This window comes from Staurois parvus, unplaced genomic scaffold (assembly GCF_062004578.1).
Source record: "Staurois parvus isolate SC_StPar_1 unplaced genomic scaffold, SC_StPar_1.0 ptg002098l, whole genome shotgun sequence".
Lineage (NCBI taxonomy): Eukaryota > Metazoa > Chordata > Amphibia > Anura > Ranidae > Staurois > Staurois parvus.
Window position 1 is genome coordinate 53,490 of NW_028319894.1, and position 19,406 is coordinate 72,895.

General features: G+C 49.2%; 1 protein-coding gene across 1 annotated transcript in view; it reads right to left on the bottom strand.

The window, feature by feature from the left end:
• Nucleotides 1-6,151: 6,151 nt before the first annotated feature.
• Nucleotides 6,152-19,406, bottom strand: part of LOC149432816 (uncharacterized) — a 35,173-nt gene continuing 21,918 nt past the window's right edge. The window contains exon 2 of the mRNA XM_089664913.1: nucleotides 6,152-7,785. Coding sequence (XP_089521039.1) covers nucleotides 6,566-7,462 — 897 coding nt within the window. The 5' untranslated portion in view covers nucleotides 7,463-7,785 and the 3' untranslated portion in view covers nucleotides 6,152-6,565. The remainder of the gene's footprint in view (nucleotides 7,786-19,406) is intronic.

Consider the following 19,406-nt stretch of genomic DNA (forward strand, 5'->3'; position numbering starts at 1 on the left):
GGGTCGGGTAATGAGGTGAAGCTCTCCTGACTTCCATCAGCCAATCATGTGGAAGCAAAATTGCATTTTTTACATTTTCTTTGCGTGTGATTGGATATTCTTTGTAAAGTCAGATTTCACCGCATTCACTAAGCTCCGGGGGAAAGTTCTGTGAAAAGTGTAAAGAGAACAGCCTAGTTGTATTTAGTAAATCCCCCCTCTGTCTGTACACTGAACTGTCTATTTATTAACCATCTATTTTGGGGTCCAGAGGTGACATTAGGGGTCTGATAGACCTCTTGTGTTTCTTTAAAGAGGACCTGTGACCAGCAATATGTTATCACATGCGAGGCTATTAACCCCCTATATGGCAATAATAAAGTTCAGAGAAAGAAAAGTGTAAAGTAACACACTGTAAATGAAAAAACACACAAAACACATTTTAAAGCCCCCAGTTCCCGTATACATGAGCAATTGCAAGGGTTGGGTGCGGTTATGTAGGAAAACATCAATCACACTACACATTGTACATATCTCTGCACACACCAGAGGGAGAGGAATAACTCTAGGGCCATCATTCATGGTTCACTATATAAACTGATGACTGTAAAGGCTTTTAAAGCGTCACCTATGGACAATTTCTGGTACTGAAGTTTGTCACCATTTCACAAGCACATGACATTTTTAAAGCTTGACATGTTTGGTATCTATATACTTGATGCCAACCTCATCTTTCATATTTCATCAAATTGGGTCATATATTGTGTTTGTCTGCACTGGAATTATCGTTAGTGTTTTTTTTGCTGAAAATATGCATTTCATAGACAGCTGTGCTAATATTGTGTGATAAAAACCACCACCATTATATTCTCCAGGGTCTCTGCTTTCAGAAAATAAGAAAAAGTTTATGGGGTTTTAAATAATCTTCTGGCCTAACAATGTGAATGTAATCATGTGCATAAACAAGCAAAATCAACTGGCAGCAAAAGACACAACAGCAGCAATGTATAAAATTATTATCAAATCTATAGTAGCAACTAATGGCCTAAGAAGCAAAGCCACCATATTACTCAACCAAGTTCCAACTAACCCCATCCAAGAAAATGGATCCCACTTCCCCCCACCCAGGTGACTGTTGGAACTCCTTTACCTTGTGTAGATATCCCCTTCTGAGATCCTCATGATCTAATATAAATGTACAACACTCTCTGACACCAGTTTGCAGGCTCCGCCTTGATCTTCCGAGAGATAGTCAGCCACCATGCAGTTCTGTGACACCACCTTAGGTGATGGAGCCACTTCTGCTGTCAGCTCTGCTATACCATCAATGGTGTCATTGGTTATCTGATCCATGACTCCAGTACACCGGTTCATCTTACTTATCTTAGATTACTTAGATTCCCCATCCCGTCTATGAAGGGCTCACTGCATAAAACATCTCCACTCCAGAGAAAATGTTTCTTCTCACTGGAAGGCCAGGGGAGTATTGGGATTAATTGAGGCTTTCCCTTACAGATATGGGGGAGGGGCAACATGACCTAAAGTACAGCTATGGGTGGAATAGAAGGGAAGCCATTTTAGGGCGCTCCTTCCACACAAGAAGCAATGTATCTGGAAGGACTAGGAATCCATTGGACCAATGGGGATTAAACATTCTGCAATACATTGTGACACCATGAAATGTTACTGGCCTGTGATTGGCTCTCCTATTGTTAGTGAAGTGAGACTCCCCTTGTCGGTGTCATTAATGGAAAGAAACCATGTGAAATGTTTCCCCCAAATCCAAAAAGGTGACCCCCTTGGGTAGGTACCCATCCTACTATTCCTGATATGAGTTTGTAGTCCCTGCTACTACAGGAAACATGCGGGCGATCATTTACACCTTTTACAGCAGGACAGTAAATATCAGAACACAATTCAAACATCAGACCAACAGCAGGAAGTCTGCTAACTGAATGTGTAATGCAATCTGTCATTAGCATTCCCAGAGTTCCCTCTGCAACATAGTTGTATCAGCTGTTGGTCCTGTCTGTAGATCTGTTATTTTCCCACCTTCTGTAACAGGGTGACAACCCTGATCATCCTGCAGGAACATTACACAGCAGCGTTGTCACCCTGTACAGGGAAGTCTTAGATAGATTATAAGACACACAACAAGTAAAGCCCAACTTCAGCTAACGCTTCTACAGCAGTTACAGCAACAGGTTCTCTATAAGGTCCAACCCCCATATGAATGACAACTGACAGTTGTGAGCACCCCCAGCAGTGTTATAGGATTTGCCCCAACCCCTCCAACTGCCATTTTTCCCAAAAGACTTGGCCTTCTACAGGAAGTAGACAAAAAATATCTACTGGGAGGGACAACAAAAAATAAAACAATAGGAGACTCGGAAAAACAAAACCTGATCTGCTAATGACAGATTTCATTATTAATGTCATTAGTGATTTTGCCCATAGTTACACTTTGGTGCCAACGTTGTAATATTTCCAGGGAGAAGAAGTTTTCTTTACAAACTTTCCACCAAAAAGAGATGTGTGCACTCAGAGTGATTATTGTGAACCCCAATCAGAGGAATGTCAGTCCCCCGGAAGAAGTGGTAGGAATATGACCGCACACTCAGCACTTTGTAAGTTCAGATCTCTGGCAGTTGTATTGTGTGATTAGTCTATGGAGAGGAGTAATAGCTGGAAAGAGAAAACATGGAACAAGGATTTCTGATCTTCACCTGATGGAATCCCATTTGGCAGAACCACATGGAACACAAGTGGCCAGCTGGGCTTACGTTTTACTGCTGAATACATCCCCTAAATCAGCAGTAACTCAGTATTGGAAGGCCTGCATCAGCTTGGGATGTTGTTTTCTCACTGAACAGAGACTTCTTTCTAGCTGGTGTCACAGACACAGACCTGCCTGAAAGGTTGTCACCCATGAGAGGATATCCTACAACCTCACAAACACCCCCTTTCCTCTCTCTGATCACAATCTCATCACCTTCACAGTCTCCTCATCTTCAAACACTTATCCCTCCAATCAGCAATCACCTGCAGAAACCTTCACAACTTGAACCCTTCTCCCTTCCACTCTGCAACTGACCAACTCTATGACAGAATCTCTCCCCTGTCCTGCCCTGACCTGGACACTGCTGTCTACAACAGTTCACTTTCATCCACATTAGACTCACTTGTTCCTCTAACCACACGAAGCATCAGGCCCCGCCCATTACAACCTTGGCAGACTGACAACACCAGAGATCTTAAACGACATAGTCGTGTGCTGGAGCGAATGTGGCGTAAAACCAAATCTCACCAAGCATTCACCCGATATAAATCTGCTTTCTTCACATACAATTCCTCCCTCCATGCTGCCAGACAAGCCTACTTTGTCACTCTCATCAATACCTTGTCATCCAGTCCTCGTTGTCTCTTCTCTATTTCTAACTCTCAACTTTCTCCACCTCCACCCAGTACCTCACTCACTGCTCACGAGATTGCAAATCATTTCAAAAACAAGATTGATGCAATTCATAGGGACATCTCCACTGCACAGACATCCATCCCACTTAGCATACCTTATACTAAACCTCCCTCAACACTTTCCTCTTCTGACCTTGCTACTACCAAAGAGGTCAACTAAGGTCTCTCAGAAGCCCGTCTCACTACCTGCCCCCTGGATCCTGTCCCCTCACAACTACTACGGTCACCCTCTTCTTCCATCCTATGCTCCCTCACTCACATCTTCAATCTCTACCTCTTTACTGGTGCCTTCCACTCCCCTCTAAAGCATGCGCACATCACTCCCATACTTAAAAAGCTCTCGCTGGACCCCACCAACCTGAACAACTTAAGACCTATCTCCCTGCTGCCATTTACCTCTAAACTATTAGAACTCTTAGTCTACAATCGCCTGAGCTCCCATCTCACCGACAACAACCTTCTCGAACCTTTACAGTCTGGCATTCCCTCACTCCACTCCACTGAAACTACCCTACTAAAACTCACTAATGATCTATGAACTGCTAAAACCAATGGCCACTACTCCGTACTCATCCCAACCAATGGCCACTACTCCGTACTCATCCCAACCAATGGCCACCCCGTACTCATCCCAACCAATGGCCACTACTCTGTACTCATCCCAACCAATGGCCACCCCGTACTCATCCCAACCAATGGCCACTACTCCGTACTCATCCCAACCAATGGCCACTACTCCGTACTCATCCCAACCAATGGCCACTGATCCTTACTCTTACTACATGACCTCTCTGCAGCTTTTGATACGGTTGACCATCCCTTCCTCCTCAAAAAAACTCCACTCTCTTGGCCTCCAAGACTCTGCGCTCTCCTGGTTCTCCTCCTATCACAGAGCTCATTCAGCGTTACCTTTAACTCTGCCTCCTCCTCTTCACTCCCTCTTTCTGTAGGGGTCCCTCCAGGTTCTGTCCTTGGACCCCTACTCTTCTCCATCTACACCTCCTCCCTTGGTTACTTGATAAACTCCCATGGCTTTAAGTACTATCTCTATCCTGATGACACACAAATCTATCTTTCTACCCCTTACCTCACCCCTTCAGTCTCCTCCACACCTCACCCCTTCAGTCTCCTTTCGCATTACTACCCTACTAAGTGACATATCGGCATGGATGTCACTCCACTTCCTCAAACTCAATCTTTCCAAAACTGAGCTCTTAGTATTGCCCCCACCCCGTGCCCCCTTCCCTGACTTCTCCATCAAGATCAATAACACAACCATCAGTCCCTCCCCTCATGCCAGGGTGCTAGGTTTCATCCTAGACTCCCATCTGTCATTTCAGCCCCAAATCCAATCACTGTCCAAATCTTGTAGACTTCACCTCCACAACAGCTCCAAGATATGGCCGTTCCTAACCTCGGAAACCACTAAGCAACTTATTCACTCCCTTGTTATATCACGCCTCGACTATTGTAACTCCCTCCTCACTGGCCGACCTCATTGCAGGCTATCCCTTCTTCAGTCTATCATGAATGCTGCTGATATCATCCACCTTACAAAACATTCTGTATCAGCCATCCCTATCTGCCAATCCCTCCACTGGCCTCCACTCAGTGTCCTCCACCCCTCTCTGCCAATCCCTCCACTGGCCTCCATTCAGTGTCCTCCACCAATCCCTCCACTGGCCTCCATTCAGTGTCCTCCATCCCCCTCTGCCAATCCCTCCACTGGCCTCCATTCAGTGTCCTCCACCTCTCTTTGCCAATCCCTCCACTGGCCTCCACCCTCTCTGCCAATCCCTCCACTGGCCTCCACTCAGTGTCCGCCACCCCTCTCTGCCAATCCCTCCACTGGCCTCCACTCAGTGTCCTCCACCCCTCTCTGCCAATCCCTTCACTGGCTTCCCATTGCCCAACGGAGAAAATTCAAAACACTAACAATAACATATAAAGCCATTTATAACTCTGCCCCAAATTACATCACCGATCTTGTCTCCAAATATCACCCAAACCGTACTCTCCGCTCCTCGCACGACCTCCTGCTCTCTAGCTCCCTTGTCTCCTCTTCCCATGCTCGTCTCCAGAGCTTCCCCCATCCTCTGGAACTCTCTACCCCAATTTATCAGACTATTGCCTACTCTGCTCACTTTTAGGTGATTTCTGAAAACCTATATCTTCAGGGAAGCCTATCCTGCCCTCAGCTAATAATGGAATCTTTTACTCTTCCAACCAGTCCATCCCCCACAGTTACTACCTTTTGTACCACTAGCCCCTCCCTCCTAGATTGTAAGCTCTGAGGAGCAGGGCCCTCCTATCCCTCTTGTATTAAACTGTATGGTTACTGTATTGTCTCCCGTTATATTGTAAAGCGCTGAGCAAACTGTTGGCGCCATATAAATCCTATATAATAACAATAATAATAATATCAATGAGAGATGAAATGTGGAAAGAAGGCATTGATAATGGGAGAGGAGATGGAACATGTAATGGGAGGAGTGGACAAAGTGGGCTTAGCTGGAGACCTCACGCCTGGCTGATCATGTATCAATAGTCAGAAGAACCTGGAATGGACTCTCCCACTGAGGCTTCAGAGACTTGGTAAGATAATAGACCCCATCCTAGTCTCTGGTACTGAGGCAGTGTTGGTCATGTATTACCTCAGGATCCAGAAATGAAGAAAATGCTTGGAAACACAACTCAGTTGCTGTATCATGAAAATGCATTACATGTTCATTCAAAGCTCCATGATAAAGATGAGAATCATGAGGGAAGCTGTTCAGTTATTGATGCTTATCTTAAAACAAATTGTCAAGCGATAAAATATTCAAATCCCATCTAGTTGTGTATTGATGGACATAAGCACTAAACTCAGTTCATCCGATCATTACATTCCAGTTTGCTCAGATTTTAGTTTGTTTCTTCTAAAGTAGCATTTTATCTTCTCCCTTCTTCTCTAGCTTGTGGGATGACATTGGGGATGTGAAACTAACTTGTGACACCTGAAACTTATTTAATATTCCTTTTTTCCAGAATATAATCTATGCTGAAATTTGTGAATCCTCCGGTGATAGATTAGACCGGCATTAACTGTAAAAGTTTTGTCACATTGAGAGCATTAAAATGGCTTCTCTCCAGTGTGACTCCTCTGGTGTCTGATAAGATCTGACTTCCGTGTAAAAGCTTTCTCACATTCAGAACACTGATATGGCTTCTCTCCAGTGTGAATCCTCTGGTGTGTGATAATATATGACTTCTGTGTAAAAGTTTTATCACATTCAGAACACTGATATGGCTTCTCTCCAGTGTGAATCCTCTGGTGTCTGATAAGATTTGACTTCTGTGTAAAAGCTTTATCACATTCAGAACACTGACATGACTTCTCTCCAGTGTGAATTCTCTGGTGTCTGGTAAGATCTGACTTCACTGTAAAAGTTTTATCACATTCAGAACACTGATATGGCTTCTCTCCAATGTGACTCCTCTGGTGTGTGAGAAGACTTGACTTCTGAGTAAAAGCTTTATCACATTTAAAACACGGATATGACTTCTCTCCAGTGTGACTCCTCTGGTGTGTGATAAGATGTGACTTCACTGTAAAAGCTTTATCACATTCAGAACACTGATATGACCTTTGTCCAGTGTGAAGCCTCTGGTGTGTGATAAGACTTGACATCTGTGTAAAAGCTTTATCACATCCAGAACACTGATATGGCTTCTCTCCAGTGTGAATCCTCTGGTGTCTATTAAGATATGACTTCACTGTAAAAGTTTTATCACATTCATAACACTGATATGGCTTCTCTCCAGTGTGAATCCTCATGTGTTTAATAAGATCTGACTTCCGTGTAAAAGCTTTATCACATTCAGAACACTGATATGGCTTCTCTCCAGTGTGAACTCTTTGGTGTATTATAAGGGATGTCTTGCGTGTCAAAGTTTTGCCACATTCAGAACAATGATATGGCTTCTCTCCCTTGCAAGCCTTATGGTGTGTGATATATTTTCTCTCCATTGTAAAATCTACAAATCTACAAAATCTACAAATCTACAAAGTATGAAATGACTCCTCTTATGTATACTGGGGTTGGACTTTATTGTAAAGCCATTGTCACTTCCAGAACACTGAAATTACTTTTCTCCTGCTGGATCAATGTGGAAGAGGATCCAAACCATGACTTTTAGAACACAGATATGACTTGTATCCCGTGTGAATCCTCCAGTGAACTGCAGTAAAGACTTTCAGTCAATTAAGACACCCATGTGTTTTATTTTCCATGTGACTCAGCTGTATTCATGAAGACAAAAAAGTTCCAAAAACCTGGTTCATCAATCTACCTGTAGAGAAAGAAAGAAGATAGAATTCTATATAAAAGGGCTACATAAAGTTGCTTTCTATTTTTAATGTTCATTATTAAATATATCTTATGAATAGAAAGAATATGTACAGCATTATCTACAGTATTTTTTAATCAAATAGATTTGATTAAGAAAGTTTCTAAGTGCGCACAGTATTCCCAACATTCAGCCCAGACAATGGAGTCATACATTCTCACGTATAGGCAGTTGTGGCACTGTTACAGATCATACAGAACAATAACTTGCTTTGTCTATGGTGTCACTTTTACCTTTTATAAACAAATGAACAGAGAAAAGAAGAAACAACCTAGAACAATTCAGCTGTACACGGCAAGTAACTCCCCCCAGTACATACATAGATAGCTGACACCGTTCAATGAGGCCCGTGTCTACAGGATTATACCCCAAGTATGGGTCTCCAATGTAGTCACCATTCAGTAGGATACAACTGGCCGTTCTCCTTCTATGGGGCTAAAAGAGATAAGATTTTAAAAGCCTATGAAGAACTAACCAGGAGTGAACAAGGAGTATCCAGCCAGTTCTGCCAGACATACATCTCCTGGGGGAATTACAATGTTGGTAAGTTTGTTTTTCACATGTTATTGTGGAGTTCACCTGCTCAAGTCACTGTTGTCTGCTGGGAGTTTGAGATGATAGCCAAGATCATAATATTTTTTATGGTCAATAAACAGCAGCCTCACTATTGCTCTATGACTTGTAATAGGAGGAGGTGTAAATAATTCCTCCTCTATTGAGACCAAGAGGCACACCTGAGGAATATTGAATACCAACATTATAATACTGGTCATATCGCTCCACTTTTTGAATATCTCCAAAACACGTATCAAATCCCAACATCACCGCTACAAGTGGGGTCAAAGGGGAAATCCCTCCTGTCCTAGCTGAAGAATTGAGCTGGGGTCCTGAAAGCTCTATGCAAAAGAAATGACTGAGTTTCTGTGAAGAGGATAGAGAGATGAGAGGTATGGAGGTCAAAATCATCTCCCACCACTTTCTCTTATTTCCTCTGACTGTTTTCCATTTCTTTCTATAAGTCTTCGGTAAGAGTCAAAAGACTGGAATAAATAGATGAGAGATCATGCCTTTCCCACTGGTGCCATCTGAAGACCATTAACAAGTGTGAGAGTGATGTGAAATCTGTATCTGATGGAAGTAGCAATCGATGGATGGGATCTAATGTGTCTACTAAGTCCCACCTGGTAAGATGCTGAAGTTGGGCAGCTATAAAATAAAGTCTAACATTTGGTATTGCTAGGCCTCCTTGGTCTTCACCATACTGTAGAGTAGGGAGTTTGATTCTAGCTGACGGCTTCTTCTAAATGAGTTCCCCAAACTGGGAGTCTATACTGGAGAACCACTTACGAGGTGTCCACATGGGAGAATTGTGGAGTATATAGAGGAATTGTGGGGTCCATATCTTCTCTTGTTAATAGATGTTATTGGAAAGAGATAATAGTTTTACAAGGAGCTCATAATGTGATTGCAGGACTCAACAACAGTGTCAGGGAAGATCGCCGCGGCGCACGAATCTGCGCATGCGCAGGATCATGACAAGGCATACAGGAAGGCGGGCACTAGGACCCAGGCACACCTGTCACCAATGACGGCGCTGGGCAGGCACTAGGACCCAGGCATGCCTATCGGTGCCGGGCGGGCTATTTAAACGGGCCACTGCAGGATCCAAATTGCCGTATGGTCTTATTCCTTTGCCTGTGATTCCTGATAGAGATGAGCGAAGTATTCAAAAATTCGATTCGGCTGATTCAGAGAATTCGAGGAATAAATTTGATTCGATGCGAATATATTCGCTGCGAATTTAAGTTATAAAAAGGGTGTTTCTAGGCTTCAGAGAACCTTTATATTCGTGCAGAACACTGTACCTTTAATTTAAATGCCCTTGGAGTCTGCTGGGGAAGAGAAATAATACTGTCAGTCAGTATGACATGCAGATGAGTGCCGTCGATCTTAGAATCACCGCACACTTCACTCATTTGGGCAGTCACGGGGCCAAAACCAGAGTGTGGAGCCACAGTGTGGCGGTGGAGGCAGCAGCAATGGGAGGCCATACAGCACCCTATGAAAAAATGGAACCCACCAGCAGTGTGAGGAGACCTGAAAGTGGCACATGGCAGAGTGTGGCGATGGAGACAGCAGCAATGGGAGGCCGTACAGGGACCCATGAGACACTCTGGACCTGGCAGCAGCATGAGGAGGTGGTACAGGGGCCCATGACAGATTACGGGCCTGGCAGCAGCATGAGGAGTCGGTACGGGGGCCCGTGGCAGATTACGGGCCTGGCAGCAGCAATGGGAGGCCCGTAATCTGCCAGCACCCTATGACAAAATGGAACCCACCAGCAGTGTGAGGAGACCTGAAAGTGGCACATGGCAGAGTGTGGCGATAGAGACAGCAGCAATGGGAGGCCGTACAGGGACCCATGACACACTCTGGACCTGGCAGCAGCATGAGGAGGCGGTACAGGGGCCCATGACAGATTACGGGCCTGGCAGCAGCATGAGGAGTCGGTACGGGGGCCCATGACAGATTACGGGCCTGGCAGCAGCAATGGGAGGCCCGTAATCTGCCAGCACCCTATGACAAAATGGAACCCACCAGCAGTGTGAGGAGACCTGAAAGTGGCACATGGCAGACTGTGGCGATGGAGACAGCAGCAATGGGAGGCCGTACAGGGACCCATGACACACTCTGGACCTGGCAGCAGCATGAGGAGGCGGTACAGGGGCCCATGGCAGATTACGGGCCTGGCAGCAGCAATGGGAGGCCCGTAATCTGCCAGCACCCTATGACAAAATGGAACCCACCAGCAGTGTGAGGAGACCTGAAAGTGGCACATGGCAGAGTGTGGCGATGGAGACAGCAGCAATGGGAGGCCGTACAGGGACCCATGACACACTCTGGACCTGGCAGCAGCATGAGGAGGCGGAACAGGGGCCCATGACAGATTACGGGCCTGGCAGCAGCATGAGGAATCGGTACGGGGGCCCATGGCAGATTACGGGCCTGGCAGCAGCAATGGGAGGCCCGTAATCTGCCAGCACCCTATGACAAATTGGAACCCACCAGCAGTGTGAGGAGACCTGAAAGTGGCACATGGCAGAGTGTGGCGATGGAGACAGCAGCAATGGGAGGCCGTACAGGGACCCATGAGACACTCTGGACCTGGCAGCAGCATGAGGAGGCAGTACAGGGGCCCATGACAGATTACGGGCCTGGCAGCAGTATGAGGAGGCCGTACAGGGGCCCATGACAGATTACGGGCCTGGCAGCAGCATGAGGAGTCGGTACGGGGGCCCATGGCAGAATACGGGCCTGGCAGCAGCAATGGAAGGCCCGTAATCTGCCAGCACCCTATGACAAAATGGAACCCACCAGCAGTGTGAGGAGACCTGAAAGTGGCACATGGCAGAGTGTGGCGATGGAGACAGCAGCAATGGGAGGCCGTACAGGGACCCATGACACACTCTGGACCTGGCAGCAGCATGAGGAGGCGGTACAGGGGCCCATGACAGATTACGGGCCTGGCAGCAGCAATGGGAGGCCCGTAATCTGCCAGCACCCTATGACAAATTGGAACCCACCAGCAGTGTGAGGAGACCTGAAAGTGGCACATGGCAGAGTGTGGCGATGGAGACAGCAGCAATGGGAGGCCGTACAGGGACCCATGAGACACTCTGGACCTGGCAGCAGCATGAGGAGGCGGTACAGGGGCCCATGACAGATTACGGGCCTGGCAGCAGCATGAGGAGTCGGTACGGGGGCCCATGGCAGATTACGGGCCTGGCAGCAGCAATGGGAGGCCCGTAATCTGCCAGCACCCTATGACAAAATGGAACCCACCAGCAGTGTGAGGAGACCTGAAAGTGGCACATGGCAGAGTGTGGCGATGGAGACAGCAGCAATGGGAGGCCGTACAGGGACCCATGAGACACTCTGGATCTAGCAGCAGCATGAGGAGGCGGTACAGGGGCCCATGACAGATTACGGGCCTGGCAGCAGCATGAGGAGGCGGTACAGGGGCCCATGGCAGATTACGGGCCTGGCAGCAGCAATGGGAGGCCCGTAATCTGCCAGCACCCTATGACAAAATGGAACCCACCAGCAGTGTGAGGAGACCTGAAAGTGGCACATGGCAGAGTGTGGCGATGGAGACAGCAGCAATGGGAGGCCGTACAAGGACCCATGAGACACTCTGGACCTGGCAGCAGCATGAGGAGTCGGTACGGGGGCCCATGGCAGATTACGGGCCTGGCAGCAGCAATGGGAGGCCCGTAATCTACCAGCACCCTATGACAAAATGGAACCCACCAGCAGTGTGAGGAGACCTGAAAGTGGCACATGGCAGAGTGTGGCGATGGAGACAGCAGCAATGGGAGGCCGTACAGGGACCCATGACACACTCTGGACCTGGCAGCAGCATGAGGAGGCCGTACAGGGGCCCATGACAGATTACGGGCCTGGCAGCAGCATGAGGAGTCAGTACGGGGGCCCATGGCAGATTACGGGCCTGGCAGCAGCAATGGGAGGCCCGTAATCTGCCAGCACCCTATGACAAAATGGAACCCACCAGCAGTGTGAGGAGACCTGAAAGTGGCACATGGCAGAGTGTGGCGATGGAGACAGCAGCAATGGGAGGCCGTACAGGGACCCATGAGACACTCTGGACCTGGCAGCAGCATGAGGAGTCGGTACGGGGGCCCATGGCAGATTACGGGCCTGGCAGCAGCAATAAGAGGCCCGTAATCTGCCAGCACCCTATGACAAAATGGAACCCACCAGCAGTGTGAGGAGACCTGAAAGTGGCACATGGCAGAGTGTGGCGATGGAGACAGCAGCAATGGGAGGCCGTACAGGGACCCATGAGACACTCTGGACCTGGCAGCAGCATGAGGAGGCAGTACACGGGCCCATGACAGATTACGGGCCTGGCAGCAGCATTAGGAGTCGGTACGGGGGCCCATGGCAGATTACGGGTCTGGCAGCAGCAATAGGAGGCCCGTAATCTGCCAGCACCCTATGACAAAATGGAACCCACCAGCAGTGGGAGGAGACCTGAAAGTGGCACATGGCAGAGTGTGGCGATGGAGACAGCAGCAATGGGAGGCCGTACAGGGACCCATGAGACACTCTGGACCTGGCAGCAGCATGAGGAGGCGGTACAGGGGCCCATGACAGATTACGGGCCTGGCAGCAGCATGAGGAGTCGGTAGGGGGGCCCGTGGCAGATTACGGGCCTGGCAGCAGCAATGGGAGGCCCGTAATCTGCCAGCACCCTATGACAAAATGGAACCCACCAGCAGTGTGAGGAGACCTGAAAGTGGCACATGGCAGAGTGTGGCGATGGAGACAGCAGCAATGGGAGGCCGTACAGGGACCCATGACACACTCTGGACCTGGCAGCAGCATGAGGAGTCGGTACGGGGGCCCATGGCAGATTACGGGCCTGGCAGCAGCAATGGGAGGCCCGTAATCTGCCAGCACCCTATGACAAAATGGAACCCACCAGCAGTGTGAGGAGACCTGAAAGTGGCACATGGCAGAGTGTGGCGATGGAGACAGCAGCAATGGGAGGCCGTACAGGGACCCATGAGACACTCTGGACCTGGCAGAAGCATGAGGAGGCGGTACAGGGGCCCATGACAGATTACGGGCCTGGCAGCAGCATGAGGAGTCGGTACGGGGGCCCGTGGCAGATTACGGGCCTGGCAGCAGCAATGGGAGGCCCGTAATCTGCCAGCACCCTATGACAAAATGGAACCCACCAGCAGTGTGAGGAGACCTGAAAGTGGCACATGGCAGAGTGTGGCGATGGAGACAGCAGCAATGGGAGGCCGTACAGGGACCCATGACACACTCTGGACCTGGCAGCAGCATGAGGAAATGGTACAGGGGCCCATGACATATTACGGGCCTGGCAGCAGCATGAGGAGTCGGTACGGGGGCCCATGGCAGATTACAGGCCTGGCAGCAGCAATGGGAGGCCCGTAATCTGCCAGCACCCTATGACAAAATGGAACCCACCAGCAGTGTGAGGAGACCTGAAAGTGGCACATGGCAGAGTGTGGCGATGGAGACAGCAGCAATGGGAGGCCGTACAGGGACCCATGAGACACTCTGGACCTGGCAGCAGCATGAGGAGGCGGTACAGGGGCCCATGACAGATTACGGGCCTGGCAGCAGCAATGGGAGGCCCGTAATCTGCCAGCACCCTATGACAAAATGGAACCCACCAGCAGTGTGAGGAGACCTGAAAGTGGCACATGGCAGAGTGTGGCGATGGAGACAGCAGCAATGGGAGGCCGTACAGGGACCCATGACACACTCTGGACCTGGCAGCAGCATGAGGAGGCTTTACAGGGGCCCATGGAAGATTACGTGCCTGGCAGCAGCAATGGGAGGCCCGTAATCTGCCAGCACCCTATGACAAAATGGAACCCACCAGCAGTGTGAGGAGACCTGAAAGTGGCACATGGCAGAGTGTAACGATGGAGACAGCAGCAATGGGAGGCTGTACAGGGACCCATGAGACACTCTGGACCTGGCAGCAGCATGAGGAGTCGGTACGGGGGCCCATGGCAGATTACGGGCCTGGCAGCAGCAATGGGAGGCCGGTAATCTGCCAGCACCCTATGACAAAATGGAACCCACCAGCAGTGTGAGGAGACCTGAAAGTGGCACATGGCAGAGTGTGGCGATGGAGACAGCAGCAATGGGAGGCCGTACAGGGACCCATGAGACACTCTGGACCTGGCAGCAGCATGAGGAGGCGGTACAGGGGCCCATGACAGATTACGGGCCTGGCAGCAGCATGAGGAGTCGGTACGGGGGCCCATGGCAGATTACAGGCCTGGCAGCAGCAATGGGAGGCCCGTAATCTGCCAGCACCCTATGACAAAATGGAACCCACCAGCAGTGTGAGGAGACCTGAAAGTGGCACATGGCAGAGTGTGGCGATGGAGACAGCAGCAATGGGAGGCCGTACAGGGACCCATGAGACACTCTGGACCTGGCAGCAGCATGAGGAGGCGGTACAGGGGCCCATGACAGATTACGGGCCTGGCAGCAGCAATGGGAGGCCCGTAATCTGCCAGCACCCTATGACAAAATGGAACCCACCAGCAGTGTGAGGAGACCTGAAAGTGGCACATGGCAGAGTGTGGCGATGGAGACAGCAGCAATGGGAGGCCGTACAGGGACCCATGACACACTCTGGACCTGGCAGCAGCATGAGGAGGCTTTACAGGGGCCCATGGCAGATTACGGGCCTGGCAGCAGCAATGGGAGGCCCGTAATCTGCCAGCACCCTATGACAAAATGGAACCCACCAGCAGTGTGAGGAGACCTGAAAGTGGCACATGGCAGAGTGTGGCGATGGAGACAGCAGCAATGGGAGGCTGTACAGGGACCCATGAGACACTCTGGACCTGGCAGCAGCATGAGGAGTCGGTACGGGGGCCCATGGCAGATTACGGGCCTGGCAGCAGCAATGGGAGGCCCGTAATCTGCCAGCACCCTATGACAAAATGGAACCCACCAGCAGTGTGAGGAGACCTGAAAGTGGCACATGGCAGAGTGTGGCGATGGAGACAGCAGCAATGGGAGGCCGTACAGGGACCCATGAGACACTCTGGACCTGGCAGCAGCATGAGGAGGCGGTACAGGGGCCCATGACAGATTACGGGCCTGGCAGCAGCAATGGGAGGCCCGTAATCTGCCAGCACCCTATGACATGGCTGGGGCAGGCAGAACCGCCGTATCTTTATCACGGTTTTCCCAGGCCACCGAATGGCGACGCTGCATATGCTGACGCAACGCTGTAGTCCCAACATTGGCCCCCTGGCCACGCTTGACTTTCTGGCCACATAGTCGACATACGGCTACGTTTACTTCCTCGGGCGGCTTGACGAAAAATTGCCACACCGCCGAGTAGGAAACTTTGCCCCCGCTACTCCTCACTGGCTGACTGCTACCTTCTCCGTGCACACCGGCACCACTACTGGCCGTGGTGGTAGGCTGCAGTGGAGCTGGTGCTCTACTCCGTGGCCGTTTGCCTCCACTGACACTGCTGCGACCCTGCTGCCTCCTGGGCAACCCACCGACTGTTTTGCTCGCTGCCAAGCTGGCACCCTCTTCTCCTGATGATGCGGAAGCAATAGCCTGATGACGACGAGGCTGCCAAGTGCGATCAGCCTCATCATCATCAATTAGGGTCTCCGCCTCACTACTAGCCCCCTCGGCTGCGTGTGGGTCAGGAGACAGACCTGTCTCTAGACCGGCTACCGAGCCACTCTCCTCGCCACTACTTCTTCGCCTGGCTGCTGAAGAGTCGGATGTCTCCCCCCGTTCCTGACCGCCCTCTGTTAGCTCTTCCTCACTGTACAGTGGGGCTGAGCCCACAGCATGCGATACTTCGCTTGGTGAGGGAACACCAAAGGACAGGGGCAGGTAGAGGACACGTGATTTCAGTGGGCTTGCTCCCGGGCCATGCCAACTAACGGTTGTGTCTGACGTACCCACCGACCGTTGGCTGTAGGTGTCAGCGGTGACCTAGGAAGAGGAAGATGACCGAGTCAACCAATCGATGACGGCAGGGTTGTCGGTGGAGACACGACCGCTGGATGACACCGGGAGCACTGGCCTCTGGCTGCGACTAGTGCTGCCTCGACCCCTTCCTCTGCTGCCACGTCTGCTCGCTCCTGAAACATTGCCTCCTCTGCCACTCCTCTGCGTGTTGTCTGACATACTCTTTAATTCAACGATTCTGTGTCCCCGAGTAACGATTCTGTGTCCCCGAGTAACGATTTTGTGTCCCTCAGTAACGATTCTGTGTCCCTCAGTAACGATTCTGTGTCCCTCAGTAACAATTCTGTGTCCCTGAGTAACAATTCTGTGTCCCTGAGTAACAATTCTGTGTCTGTCCCTGAGTAACAATTCTGTGTCCCTGAGTAACAATTCTGTGTCCCTGAGTAACAGTTCTGTGTCCCTGAGTAACGATTCTGTGTCCCTGAGTAACGATTCTGTGTCCCTGAGTAACGATTCAGTGTCACTGAGTAACGATTCTGTGTCCCTGAGTAACGATTCTGTGTCTGTCCCTCAGTAACAATTCTGTGTCCCTCAGTAACAATTCTGTGTCCCTCAGTAACAATTCTGTGTCCCTCAGTAACAATTCTGTGTCCCTCAGTAACAATTCTGTGTCCCTCAGTAACAATTCTGTGTCTGTCCCTCAGTAACAATTCTGTGTCTGTCCCTCAGTAACAATTCTGTGTCCCTGAGTAACAATTCTGTGTCCCTGAGTAACAATTCTGTGTCCCTGAGTAACAATTCTGTGTTCCTGAGTAACAATTCTGTGTTCCTGAGTAACAATTCTGTGTTCCTGAGTAACAATTCTGTGTTCCCGAGTAACAATTCTGTGTTCCCGAGTAACAATTCTGTGTCCCTCAGTAACAATTCTGTGTCCCTCAGTAACAATTCTGTGATTTTCCTTGTGTAACAATTCTGTGTCCCTCAGTAACAATTCTGTGTCCCTCAGTAACAATTCTGTGTCCCTCAGTAACAATTCTGTGTCCCTCAGTAACAATTCTGTGTCCCTGAGGAACAATTCTGTGTCCCCGAGTAACAATTATGTGTCCCCGAGTAACAATTATGTGTCCCCGAGTAACAATTATGTGTCTGTCCCTAAGTAACAATTCTGTGTCCCTGAGTAACAATTCTGTGTCCCCGAGTAACAATTATGTGTCCCCGAGTAACAATTATGTGTCTGTCCCTAAGTAACAATTCTGTGTCCCTGAGTAACAATTCTGTGTCCCTGAGTAACAATTCTGTGTCCCTGAGTAACAATTCTGTGTCCCTGAGTTAGAATTCTGTGTCTCTGAGTTAGAATTCTGTGTCTGTCCCCGAGTAACAATTCTGTGTCCCCGAGTAACAATTCTGTGTCCCCCAGTAACAATTCTGTGTCCCTCAGTAACAATTCTGTGTCCCTCAGTAACAATTCTGTGTCCCTCAGTAACAATTCTGTGTCCCTCAGTAACAATTCTGTGTCTGTCCCTGAGTAACAATTCTGTGTCCCTCAGTAACAATTGTGTCCCTCAGTAACAATTCTGTGTCCCTGAGTAACAATTCTGTGTCTCTGAGTTAGAATTCTGTGTCTGTCCCTGAGTAACAATTCTGTGTCCCCGAGTAACAATTCTGTGTCCCCGAGTAACAATTCTGTGTCCCCGAGTAACAATTCTGTGTCCCCGAGTAACAATTCTGTGTCCCTCAGTAACAATTCTGTGTCCCTCAGTAACAATTCTGTGTCCCTCAGTAACAGTTCTGTGACCCTCAGTAACAGTTCTGTGTCCCTCAGTAACAATTCTGTGTCCCTGAGTAACAATTCTGTGTCCCTCAGTAACAATTCTGTGTCCCTCAGTAACAATTCTGTGTCCCTCAGTAACAATTCTGTGTCCCTCAGTAACAATTCTGTGTCTGTCCCTCAGTAACAGTTCTGTGTCCCTCAGTAACAATTCTGTGTCCCTCAGTAACAATTCTGTGTCCCTCAGTAACAATTCTGTGTCCCTCAGTAACAATTCTGTGTCCCTCAGTAACAATTCTGTGTCCCTCAGTAGCAATTCTGTGTCCCTCAGTAGCAATTCTGTGTCCCTCAGTAGCAATTCTGTGTCTGTTCTTGAGTAACAATTCTGTGTCCCTGAGTAACAGTTCTGTGTCCCTCAGTAGCAATTCTGTGTCCCTGAGTAACAGTTCTGTGTCCCTCAGTAGCAATTCTGTGTCCCTGAGTAACAGTTCTGTGTCCCTGAGTAACAATTATGTGTCCCTGAGTAACAATTCTGTGTCCCTGAGTAACAATTCTGTGTCCCTCAGTAACAATACTGTGTCCCTCAGTAACAATTCTGTGTCCCTCAGTAACAATTCTGTGTCTGTCCCTGAGTAACAGTTCTGTGTCCCTCAGTAGCAATTCTGTGTCTGTCCCTGAGTAACAGTTCTGTGTCCCTGAGTAACAATTCTATGTCCCTGAGTAACAATTCTGTGTCCCTATGTAACGATTCTGTGTCCCTAAAGTCTCTGTGGCCCTAACTCTGTCCCTAATACAGAGAGGTCTGTCTCTCTTGAATGACCGGAGGCTAATGGAGAATTATAAGATGGCCACGATTTATAGCTCCACCATTACACAGTGCTGGCTGGCTGGCTGCTGATTGGCTAATGCGATCACATGTCATGAATGAATGCATTATGGGTCAGCGCGCCTTGTCTGCGCGCCTTCCCAGAGATCCCCGCTCCGTCGCCACACATGTCACCGCCATTTTAGGAAAAATTTGATTCGTGCATCCGAAGTCTGCTAATTTTCGGATTCGGCGCGAATCAAATTTTTCCTAATATTCGAAACGAATTCCACTTCGCCAAGTTCGATTCGCTCATCTCTAATTCCTGACTCTGAGTTGTTTCCTGTTGCCGAACCTAGCCTGCTCCTGACTACCATTGACCTTCTCCTGCCCTGACCCCTGGCTTGTCTCTGGATCTTCTTCTGCCTGCTCCTGGTCATTCTGACCTTCTGTTGCTGAACCTGG